The sequence below is a fragment of the Sardina pilchardus genome, chromosome 17, assembly GCF_963854185.1.
Source record: "Sardina pilchardus chromosome 17, fSarPil1.1, whole genome shotgun sequence".
Taxonomy (NCBI): Eukaryota; Metazoa; Chordata; class Actinopteri; order Clupeiformes; family Clupeidae; genus Sardina; species Sardina pilchardus.
This window is the reverse complement of record NC_085010.1, coordinates 32,712,336-32,724,835: the sequence shown is the minus strand read 5'-3', so window position 1 is coordinate 32,724,835 and position 12,500 is coordinate 32,712,336. Positions and strand designations below refer to the sequence as shown.

General features: G+C 46.3%; 1 protein-coding gene across 1 annotated transcript in view; it reads left to right on the top strand.

Moving 5' to 3' along the window:
• The window catches only part of ccdc146 (coiled-coil domain containing 146), a 65,208-nt gene extending 52,919 nt beyond the window's left edge, over window positions 1-12,289 (top strand). Inside the window, exons 20-22 of the mRNA XM_062517940.1 lie at window positions 829-966; window positions 10,219-10,467; window positions 12,089-12,289. Coding sequence (XP_062373924.1) covers window positions 829-966; window positions 10,219-10,467; window positions 12,089-12,289 — 588 coding nt within the window. The remainder of the gene's footprint in view (window positions 1-828; window positions 967-10,218; window positions 10,468-12,088) is intronic.
• The last annotated feature ends 211 nt before the right edge of the window (window positions 12,290-12,500 follow it).

Genomic DNA, 12,500 nt, shown 5'->3' with positions numbered 1-12,500 from the left:
CGCAATGTTCAGTCCGCTCCTGCAAATCATTGTAATTTGACGTCATGCTCCCGCCGCATCTGTGATGTCACGTCCCACTCCCGCCGCATCTGTGATGTCACGTCCCACTCCCGCCGCATCTGTGATGTCACGTCCCACTCCCGCTGCATCTGTGATGTCACGTCCCACTCCTGTGAGTGCGGCAGGCAGGCGTCTTGTAGTACATGTCCCTTTCGTTAGAGAAGCACTTCCATCTGAAGCTCTAGATGTGCTCTGGTGAGTCTGTTCCTCTGCCATGCTTTACCAAGCTTTCCAACACGGAACACTCGAAAGGAATTGTCTCTTAACGACAGTATCCGCAAGTTTAGGCTGCATTAAAAAGTTTTTATTGCTCAAACAGAAATGTATTGAACAGAAAGTTCATTTTGCTACTTTAATCAGTTGTTTCGTAACAATTGTACAATTGTACAATTTGTATTGTATTGATGATGGGGTGTGTGTGAGTGTAAATGGTGTGTGTGTGTGTGTGTGTGTGTGTGTGTGTGTGTGTGTGTGTGTAAAGTGTGTGTGTTTGTGTATACTAAATGGTGTGTGTGTGTGTGTGTGTGTGTGTGTGTGTGTGTGTGTGTGTGTGTGTGTGTGTGTGTGTGTGTGTATACTAAATGGTGTGTGTGTGTGTAAATGGTGTGTGTGTGTGTGTGTGTGTGTGTGTGTGTGTGTATACTAAATGGTGTGCGTGTGTGTGTGTGTAAAGTGTGTGTGTGTGTGTATACTAAATGGTGTGTGTGTGTGTGTGTGTGTGTGTGTGTGTGTGTGTGTGTGTGTGTGTGTGTGTGTGTGTGTGTGCAGATGGAGCGGCGTCTTGCGGAGCGGGAGGAGCAGCTGATGGAGAGGGATCTGGTGTACGAGCAGGTGGGACGACTCTGCCACAGCATCAGAGACAAGGCCACCAGCGGCTCACACCACACACTGCAGCTCGCCAAGAAGGTACACACACACACACACACACACACACACACACACACACACACACACACACACACACACACACACACACACACACACACACACACACACACGACTCTGCCACAGCATCAGAGACAAGGCCACCAGCGGCTCACAGGACACACTGCAGCTCGCCAAGAAGGTACACACACACACACAGCCTGATGTATTTACGTGTGTGTGTGTGTGTGTGTGTGTGTGTGTGTGTGTGTGTGTGTGTGTGTGTGTGTGTGTGTGTGTGTGTGTAGATGCGCTGTCTGCAGGGCCGCATTAAGGAGGCGACTCAGGGCCTGATGTGTGTGTGTGTGTGTGTATTTACATGTGTGTGTGTGTGTGTGTGTGTGTGTGTGTGTGTGTGTGTGTGTAGATGCGCTGCCTGCAGGGCCGCATTAAGGAGGCGACTCAGAGCCTGATGTGTGTGTGTGTGTGTGTATTTACATGTGTGTGTGTGTGTGTGTGTAGATGCGCTGTCTGCTGTCTGCAGGGCCGCATTAAGGAGGCGACTCAGGGCCTGATGTGTGTGTGTGTGTGTGTGTGTGTGTGTGTGTGTGTGTGTGTGTGTGTGTGTGTGTGTGTGTAGATGCGCTGTCTGCAGGGCCGCATTAAGGAGGCGACTCAGGGCCTGATGGGTGTGTGTGTGTGTATTTACGTGTGTGTGTGTGTGTGTGTGTGTGTGTGTGTGTGTGTGTGTGTGTGTGTGTGTGTGTGTGTGTGTGTGTGTGTGTGTGTGTGTGTGTGTGTGTAGATGCGCTGTCTGCAGGGCCGCATTAAGGAGGCGACTCAGAGCCTGATGTGTGTGTGTGTGTGTGTGTGTGTGTGTGTGTGTGTGTGTGTGTGTGTGTGTGTGTGTGTGTGTGTGTGTAGATGCGCTGTCTGCAGGGCCGCATTAAGGAGGCGACTCAGGGCCTGATGTGTGTGTGTGTGTATTTACATATGTGTGTGTGTGTGTGTATTTACATGTGTGTGTATTTACATGTGTGTGTGTGTGTGTGTGTGTATTTACATGTGTGTGTGTGTGTGTGTGTGTATTTACATGTGTGTGTGTGTGTGTGTGTGTGTGTGTGTATTTACATATGTGTGTGTGTGTGTGTGTATTTACATGTGTGTGTGTGTGTGTGTGTGTGTGTGTAGATGCGCTGTCTGCAGGGCCGCATTAAGGAGGCGACTCAGGGCCTGATGTATGTGTGTGTGTGTGTGTGTGTGTGTGTGTGTGTGTGTGTGTATTTACATGTGTGTGTGTGTGTGTGTGTGTGTGTGTGTGTAGATGCGCTGTCTGCAGGGCCGCATTAAGGAGGCGACTCAGAGCCTGATGTGTGTGTGTGTGTGTGTGTGTGTGTGTGTGTGTGTGTGTGTGTGTGTGTGTGTAGATGCGCTGTCTGCAGGGCCGCATTAAGGAGGCGACTCAGGGCCTGATGTGTGTGTGTGTGTATTTACATATGTGTGTGTGTGTGTATTTACATGTGTGTGTATTTACATGTGTGTGTGTGTGTGTGTGTGTATTTACGTGTGTGTGTGTGTGTGTGTGTATTTACATGTGTGTGTGTGTGTGTGTGTGTGTGTGTGTATTTACATATGTGTGTGTGTAGGAGCCATATTTATGTTTTGGTTAACTTACAGCATCTGTAAAGTAAGAACAATGATTAGTTTACATTTGCATTTAGAATTGTGATTTTAAGTGATCTTACCTGCATGCTTACCTGTTACCGGTCACCTGACTGTAGACACGCCCCCCTTGACGTGCCTGTGGCGCGAATCAAGTGGCTTTAATTAGGCTGCTCACAACATGCTCAGTAGGTTAGATGGCAGGAAGGTACAGTTTTCAGACCGCAAACTTATCACATGCTACTACAATAGAAAGTCAACCGGATTGTTTGAATAAATACAACATCTCTTCTACTTCAACTCTCCGTGCGTGCTTAATCTGGATTGTGTGTCGGAACCCTTCATCTACCTCACGTGGCAATAGTTTCAGGGGAAATTGCCACTTCATTGTCTGAAAACTTCCGAAGACCGACGTCTAATGGACCAACTCGCTTGTGGACTAACGTTGTTTTCGGTCATTCTTTGGATAATCATCTGATGGAACGAAGCACTCGGACTAAATGGACTTAATGACGAGAACGCATCGTAAAAGGATTAATCCATGAATGAGCAACACTACAAGGATTGGAGGCTAACCAAACATCGGGCAAACCGAGTGAGTAAACGAGCCACGAAACTCCGATTCAGCTTAGACAAGTTGAAAAGACTTTATTCTCGTGAATTGTGAACTGTTGTAGGCTACATCACGATGTCAGACAAAGAGTCAGAGACGGCGAAGGAGGTCGCAAAACTTTTAAAATCTGAAATGGCCACTCGCCGAGGGAAGCTTGGTGTTTGCACAAGGCAAATTAATGAACTCAAAACTTTACTTGCTCAAAACGTAAACGTTGACCGAGTGGAGGAAAAGTTGCAAGTGCTACGCCAAAGCATTACGGATTTAAACGCCGTTCATAGATCAGTGCAAACATTAATGATTGAGGAGGAGAGGGAGATTGATACTGTTGATTGGTATGAACCAAGAAAACAAAACTTTGACTACTTCTTTAAAGAAGTTGAGACATGGAAGCAGCAACAACAGGCATTACAGTTGACCGTTGAAGCCAAAGACAGCATTTCAAATGTTTCCAAAATATCTAAAACATCGTCTGCAGCAAGACTCGCCGCTGCCGAGAGGGCTGCGCTTGAGGCCCGCCGTAAAGCATTGCCAGCGCTGCACGCACTCCAGATGGAGGAAGCGGCCTTGAAGTCAAAACGGGAGTGTATGGAGTTGCAGGCTCAACTAGCGGAGGCAGACGCTAAGCTGAAGGCTTTTAGTGATGACGGCGAGCAGGGGGATGCCATGAACGAATACCTGGATGCAAACAAACAACAACCTGCTGAACCAACACTGACTGAAGCCTCTGCCCTCGAGTTTGCATCTGTAGCAGCTGTGCCTAAAACACCACTGCATAGGACAGTACGACATCTACACAGCAGCTCCAGGAGCGTCAGAACTTCCACCAGCCCACAACCTGAAACCAGCCAGGACACCGCTGCTGATACTGAATTGTTGAACAGACAAAAGGAGCTCACGGAATTAATGGTGAGACAACAGAACCTTTCTCTCTTGCCCAAACGAGATGTACCTGTCTTTAATGGTGATCCTCTGTCGTTTCAACCATTTATTCTTGCTTTTGAGCATTCCATTGAGAATAATACTAGCAACTACCAAGACAGACTTTATTTCCTTGAGCAGTTCACAGAGGGACAAGCTAAGGATATAGTGAGAAGCTGCATGCATATGGATGCCCGCCGAGGCTATGCTGAAGCAAAACAGCTTTTAAAGAAATACTTTGGGAATGAAATGAGAATTGCTAATGCATATCTAGAGAAGGCTTTTAACTGGACACTGATAAGACCTGATGATGGTAAGGCTCTTTTAGCATATGCTTTGTACTTAAGAGAATGTCTTAACGCAATGCAGATTCTGGACCATCTTGAGGAGTTGAATGTAGCATCTAATTTAAAGTTGCTCGTTTCTAAGCTTCCTTACAAACTTCGTGAACGGTGGCGAAATGTAGTGTATGACACTTCTCGAAGGGATGATACACGCATCAGATTCGCTCATCTTGTGGATTTCTTGGAACGACAGTCCAGTGTATTACTCCACCCAGTGTTTGGAGACATTAGAGATCCTCCTCCAAGTAAGAGTCCAGTCTTGAAAGCCAAGCCCGACACAAAGATCCCTAGAAGGGGAAGCAGCTTTATGACTTCTGTAACACCATCAGAAGTGCAAGTCCTATCACAGCCAACCAAGACACAGCAAACCAACAGAAGTGTTGAACATTTGTCTTTGTGTAGCTTTTGCTCAAATAGGCATGATATCACTGTCTGTAAAAAATTTATGTCACAGCCACACGAACAGAAAGTGGAACATCTAAAGAAAAATGGACATTGTTTTGGTTGTCTTAAGAAAGGTCATATTAGCAGAAATTGCACTAATAGAAGTATCTGTGAGACATGCACGGGTAAACATCCCACCTTATTACACATGAACGGTGAGAAAGCAGTGAGAGTGCAGACTCCTGTTAACAGTGCACTGATCACAGCTAATCATGCAACAGGGGCCAGTCACTGCGCATTAGCCATTGTGCCTGTTCTAGTGAAGGCAACCAAGGGCTCCAGAACCATCATGACCTATGCCTTCCTGGACCCAGGCAGCTCAGCCACCTTCTGCTCGGAGAAAATCATGCACCAGCTCAAGGTCAATGGACGCAGAACTGAGATTGCACTGAGAACAATGGGACAAGAGCAAACCGTTAAGTGTCATGAGCTTACAGGGCTTGAAGTAGGACACCTTGATGGAAGTAAGTTCATTGAATTGCCTACAGTATACACACAAGCTAAGATCCCTGTATCAAAAGATAATTTGCTTACACAGAACGACCTTAAAGGATTTCCTTATCTTAGTGACATAACACTACAAAGCATTGATGCTGATGTGGAGATTTTGATTGGAATGGATGTGCCAAAGGCTATGGAACCATGGCAAGTACTCAACAGTCAGAATGATGGACCGTATGCAGTCAAGACGTCACTCGGATGGGTGGTCAACGGCCCACTCAATTCTTGTCCTGCTATGGATAAATGTGGCAAACAATCAGTGACAGTGAATCGGATCTCATTGGAGAACATCAAGAATCTACTCATCAGGCAATACAACGATGATTTTCCTGAAAATGAACATCAGGAGAAAAAGGAGATGTCTGTTGAAGACAAGAGATTCATGGACCTAACATCAAGGTCAGTCATTTTTAAAAATGGCCATTATCACTTACCTTTACCTTTTCGTAATGAAGATGTAACTTTGCCTAACAATCAGGAGGTGGCAGCACAGTGCACAGTGGGTCTCTCTAGAAGATTCAAAATAGATTCTGCTTATGCAAATGAATACAAAGCATTTATGGAAGATGTACTCAGAAAAGGCTATGCAGAAAGAGTGCCACAGAACCAGCTGCAAAGAAATGATGGCAAGATATGGTATATACCGCATCATGGGGTGTACCACAAGCAAAAGGGTAAGCTACGAGTTGTGTTCGACTGTTCTTCCTCCTACAAGGGCAAATCTCTGAATTCAGAACTACTCCAGGGTCCAGACCTGACTAACCCTCTTTTAGGTGTTCTGCTTAGATTCAGAGAAGAAAGAACTGCTGTGATGGCCGACATCGAAGCAATGTACTACCAAGTACGCGTTCAAGAACATCACCGTGACTTCCTCCGATTCCTCTGGTGGCCACAGGGGGACGTAAGTAAACCACTGGAAGTCTACAGGATGAACGTTCACCTCTTTGGTGCTGTGTCGTCGCCAAGCATTGCCAACTTTGCCCTAAAACGAACAGCGGTGGACAACTCAGAACAGTTCAATTGTAAAGCTCTTGAAACTATCAAATATAGTTTTTATGTCGATGATTGCCTTCAGTCTGTGGCTTCTGTTGAGGATGCAATCCAGCTTACGCAGGACCTCAGGGAAGCATGTGCCCTGGGAGGATTCACCCTGACCAAGTGGGTGAGCAACAGCTGTGAAGTCCTTGCTACAATACCTGAAAGTCACAGAGCCACACTTGTTAAACAACTCGACCTGGACCGAGACAAACCACCTTTGGAAAGGGCCCTAGGAATCCAATGGAATATCCAGAATGACACATTTACCTTCAAGGTAGCCATCAAGAACAGAGCTCTGACAAGGCGAGCTGTTCTTTCTGTCGTAAGCGCCATCTACGATCCATTGGGTTTCCTAGCCCCCTTTATTCTCATAGCCAAGCAAATTCTGCAAAAGCTTTGCCTTGAAAAGTGTGGATGGGATGAAGAAATTCCTGAAGAACTCTCTAAACTATGGCGAAGATGGATTACAGAACTGAGTCAGCTGGACAGATTTGAAGTGAACAGGTGTGTAAAACCTGAGCACTTTGGTGTAGTAAAGACTGTTCGGCTGCATCATTTCTGTGACGCAAGTGAAGCAGGTTATGGAACGGTGACCTATCTCAGTCTCACAAACAGCAATGGGGTCGTTCATATTACCTTCATATTAGCGAAATCCAGAGTAGCTCCTCTGAAGCAGATGACTATTCCCAGACTAGAACTCGCTGCTGCAACACTTGCTGTGAAAGTGGATAAAATGCTTCAGAAGGAACTTCACATGGATCTGGAGCACTCCACATTCTGGACAGACAGTACTACTGTACTGAAATACATCCATAGTGAAACCAAAAGATTCCATACATATGTTGCTAATCGAATCGCAGTAATCCACAGCCTCTCTCAGGTACATCAATGGAGGTATGTCAGCTCTAGGGATAACCCAGCAGATGATTCGTCACGTGGACTGCACATCGAACAGCTCCTGAAGTCCCCTAGATGGCTCCAAGGCCCTCATTTCCTTTCAATGGAGGAATCTGAATGGCCTGATGCACCAGAGGATTTGAGCCACCTACACCACAGTGATCCTGAGGAAATTACAGGCCAATGTCGGAGTCCAAAAGATGGCGGACCTACCGGAGGACAGAGTCACTCCAGACTTACCACCCTTTTCACATGTAGGCATCGACTACTTCGGACCTATTGAGGTAAAAAGAGGTCGTTCCCTCGTGAAAAGATGGGGAGTGATCTTCACCTGTCTGGCTAGCAGAGCCATTCACCTGGAAGTGGCGAGTATGTTGAACACAGACTCCTGCATCAACGCTATCAGGCGTTTCCTTTGTAGGAGAGGGCCAGTACTCACCATTAGAACTGACTGTGGAACTAATTTCATGTGTGCGCAGAAGGAATTGCAGACTGTTACAAACCAGCTAGACCATCAAAGAATCCATGACGCTCTGATGATCCAGCATGTCAAATGGCTGTTTAATCCTCCCTCAGCAGCTCACTTTGGAGGTGTGTGGGAGAGACTCATCAAGTTGGTGAAAAAGGTACTCCTGTCCGTGTTAAAGCAATAGACACTTGATGATGATATGCTGCACACAGCTCTTTGTGAGGTCGAATCCATCCTTAACGACAGACCAATAACAACAGTATCCAGTGACCCTAATGACCTTGAACCACTAACTCCTAATCACCTGCTGCAGTTGAACACCAAACCTTTGCTGCCTCCTGGTCTCTTTGATGGAACGGACTTGTATAGCAGAAGACGATGGAGACAGGTACAATACCTAGCGGACCTCTTTTGGAAGCGATGGACTGCTGAGTACCTCACCTTGATGCAGCAACGGCAAAAATGGACTGATGCCAAAAGGAACTTTAAAGAGAATGACATAGTAGTCATTGTTGACTCAACTGCGCCAAGAAACTCCTGGCCTTTAGGCCGCGTAGTGAAACCCCTGCCAGGGCCAGAGGGTCTTGTCAGGAGTGTCCTGGTCAAAACCAAGGCCAACATCATCCAGAGGCCAATCAACAAGCTCTGCTTGCTTTTGGAAGGCGAAGAATCAGCTTGAAGGTCTGGTTAGCTCTACCAGGCCTATACCCCATGTCCCTTGTCCCTGCACGCATCCACATATCCTGACAAACCTACAGATTTGATGTGCGTGCTCACACACCAGCCCATACATGCATTCATGGACTTTCATATCTACAGCACACACTTGCCCTCAATGCTATGCACATACATGGACTTTACACCTTTGCAGCACACTGACACGTGGACTCTCAGGAGTAAATGGACTGTGTTTGGACACCTTTGCACACATACACGGACTTTGGGGAGATTGAGGTCTCAATGGACCGTCACTATGAACTTTGGGTTTAAAAGGGGAAAAAAAGGGAAAAAACAAACAAAAAAAAAAAAAGAAACTTTAATATGGTTGTAAACTGATTTTGAATTTGTGACGTCAGTTTTGATTGCATGTTTTGATTTATGTATTGTATGGCTCCATATTTTATGTATGGTAATTGTCATCTTTTAGCACTGACAATTAGGGGCCAGTATGTAGGAGCCATATTTATGTTTTGGTTAACTTACAGCATCTGTAAAGTAAGAACAATGATTAGTTTACATTTGCATTTAGAATTGTGATTTTAAGTGATCTTACCTGCATGCTTACCTGTTACCGGTCACCTGACTGTAGACACGCCCCCCTTGACGTGCCTGTGGCGCGAATCAAGTGGCTTTAATTAGGCTGCTCACAACATGCTCAGTAGGTTAGATGGCAGGAAGGTACAGTTTTCAGACCGCAAACTTATCACATGCTACTACAATAGAAAGTCAACCGGATTGTTTGAATAAATACAACATCTCTTCTACTTCAACTCTCCGTGCGTGCTTAATCTGGATTGTGTGTCGGAACCCTTCATCTACCTCACGTGGCAATAGTTTCAGGGGAAATTGCCACTTCAGTGTGTGTGTGTGTGTATTTACATGTGTGTGTGTGTGTGTGTGTGTAGATGCGCTGTCTGCAGGGCCGCATTAAGGAGGCGACTCAGGGCCTGATGTGTGTGTGTGTGTGTGTGTATTTACATGTGTGTGTGTGTGTGTGTGTGTGTGTGTGTGTAGATGCGCTGTCTGCAGGGCCGCATTAAGGAGGCGACTCAGAGCCTGATGTGTGTGTGTGTGTGTGTGTGTGTGTGTGTGTGTGTGTGTGTGTGTGTGTGTGTGTGTGTGTAGATGCGCTGTCTGCAGGGCCGCATTAAGGAGGCGACTCAGGGCCTGATGTGTGTGTGTGTGTATTTACATATGTGTGTGTGTGTGTGTATTTACATGTGTGTGTATTTACATGTGTGTGTGTGTGTGTGTGTGTGTGTATTTACATGTGTGTGTGTGTGTGTGTGTGTATTTACATGTGTGTGTGTGTGTGTGTGTGTGTGTGTGTGTATTTACATATGTGTGTGTGTGTGTGTGTGTGTGTGTGTGTGTGTGTGTGTGTGTGTGTGTGTGTGTGTGTGTAGATGCGCTGTCTGCAGGGCCGCATTAAGGAGGCGACTCAGGGCCTGATGTGTGTGTGTGTGTATTTACATATGTGTGTGTGTGTGTGTATTTACATGTGTGTGTATTTACATGTGTGTGTGTGTGTGTGTGTGTGTGTATTTACATGTGTGTGTGTGTGTGTGTGTGTATTTACATGTGTGTGTGTGTGTGTGTGTGTGTGTGTGTGTATTTACATATGTGTGTGTGTGTGTGTGTGTGTGTGTGTGTGTGTGTGTGTGTGTGTGTGTGTGTGTGTGTAGATGCGCTGTCTGCAGGGCCGCATTAAGGAGGCGACTCAGGGCCTGATGGCGCTGGTGGCGGAGCTGTCCATGAGGCAGGCGAGCACTATGACCCTGCAGCAGCAGCTGAGGGAGCGGGAGCGGGAGCTGGAGACCAGCCAGAGACGCCTGGAGCAGGGCCTACCGCCCACGCCCGACACACACACACACTGGCTACACACACTCCGCCTGCAGCACCGCCAGCACAGGGAGCAGAGGGAGAGAGCACAGGTACACACACACACACACACACACACACACACACACACACACACACACACACACACACACACACACTCCGCCAGCAGGGAGCAGAGGGAGAGAGCACAGGTACACACACACACACACACACACACACACACACACACACACACTCCGATCCGTATTACTGTCTGGATGCAGCAGGCATATGTTCGCTTGGCGGAGGTCAACTCATAGTTGGAATTACGGGGGTACTGGGGATTACATATGTTAATGATGCAGATTGTAATGTACAGTGATCCCTCATTTATTGCGGGGGTTCGTTTATTTTTTTACAATTATTATAGATGTTTTAAGGCTGTAAAACCCCTCACTACAAACGTTATTCACTTTTCTCAGACAGGTATTAACATTTGCTCACATTCTCTCTTGTTTAAATACGCTCAAAACTTGCAGTCATTTAACGTTGATTAGCACGGAATGCAATCTGTTGTCATAGGCTGGCTATCCTCCAGCGATAAAGGAACTCAAGCGCGTCTGTCCCATCCAGCTTTTACATGATCACATTACAACTGATGCTAGCCACATGCCATTTAGAAGCTAGACAGCGAACATAGCTAAACCTAAGGGCAATTAACTCTTACCTTTTTGGTCTACAAGTTATCCACAGTTAGTCCACAGTTATCTCCGTCATGCATTATTCTCGATATGAGCTGATGGTACAGCCTTTAATTAGCATTTTAATTTGCTAGCATCATGCATTATTCTCCATATGAGCTAGTTAGTGGTAGAGCCTTTAATTAGCATTTTAATTTGCTAGCATCATGCATTATTCTCGATATGAGCTAGTTAGAGGTAGAGCCTTTAATTAGCATTTTAATTTGCTAGCATCATGCATTATTCCCGATATGAGCTAGTTAGTGGTAGAGCCTTTAATTAGCATTTTCATTTGCTAGCATCATGCATTATTCCCGATATGAGCTAGTTAGTGGTAGAGCCTTTAATTAACGGGTTAATTTGCTAGCATCATGCATTATTCTCGATATGAGCTAGTTAGTGGTAGAGCCTTTAATTAGCATTTTAATTTGCTAGCTGGTTTGTTTGCTGGGAGTTCACTGGCCTGTCATGTGCTAGTTTTTGTACAATCATTCAATTTGCCAATCGTACATGACTGTCAGCTGTTGTACAAAGGGCTCTAGTTATACTAACGTTAACTTTTGGAGCTTAGCTTCATTACCGTATCTGTATTGTCTCCTGTGAAATGTCTCCTACTGGGTCTGCCCTAGCTGCTAAAAAAGGCAACAAAATAATTTATAAAAAAGCACTAGAAAAAAATCAGCGAAACAGCAAGACCGCGAAACGTGAACCGCGATATAGCGAGGGATCACTGTAACACATTCTCAAAAAGCTAGATGTCTGCGAGCAACTTACATTTACCCATGCACGTCAGCAGCACACCAAATTTAGCCTACTGGAGGAATTTACCTGCGTTTTGTCACTGACATTTGCTGAAGTCTTTCATTGTTTCTTCTAGCTAACATTATTGCATTGGCCTTGCATTGGTATAAATTATACACCCAGTATGCCAGCTGTACGTGTGTAACACTGTGTGTGTGTGTGTGTGTGTGTGTGTGTGTGTGTGTGTGTGCAGCTGGAGGAGGAGGAGGGGAGGAGCCTGCTTCCTAACGGCGTGCACACCACAGCAGAGTCTCGTCCCAACGCCTACATCGCCCCCGGCGACGACATGCCCCTCCCCAAACCCTACGGCGCCCACGCCCCCTTCCTGCCCACCGAGCCCGGAGCCAACATGCGCCACATGCGCAAGCCCCAGCCCCCACCCATCCACATATAGCACACACACACACACACACATACACACACACACACACACACACACACACATGCGCCACATGCGCAAGCCCCAGCCCCCACCCATCCACATATAGCACACACACACACACACACATACACACACACACACACACACACACACACACACACACACACACACACACACACATGCGCCACATGCGCAAGCCCCAGCCCACCCCCATCCACATATA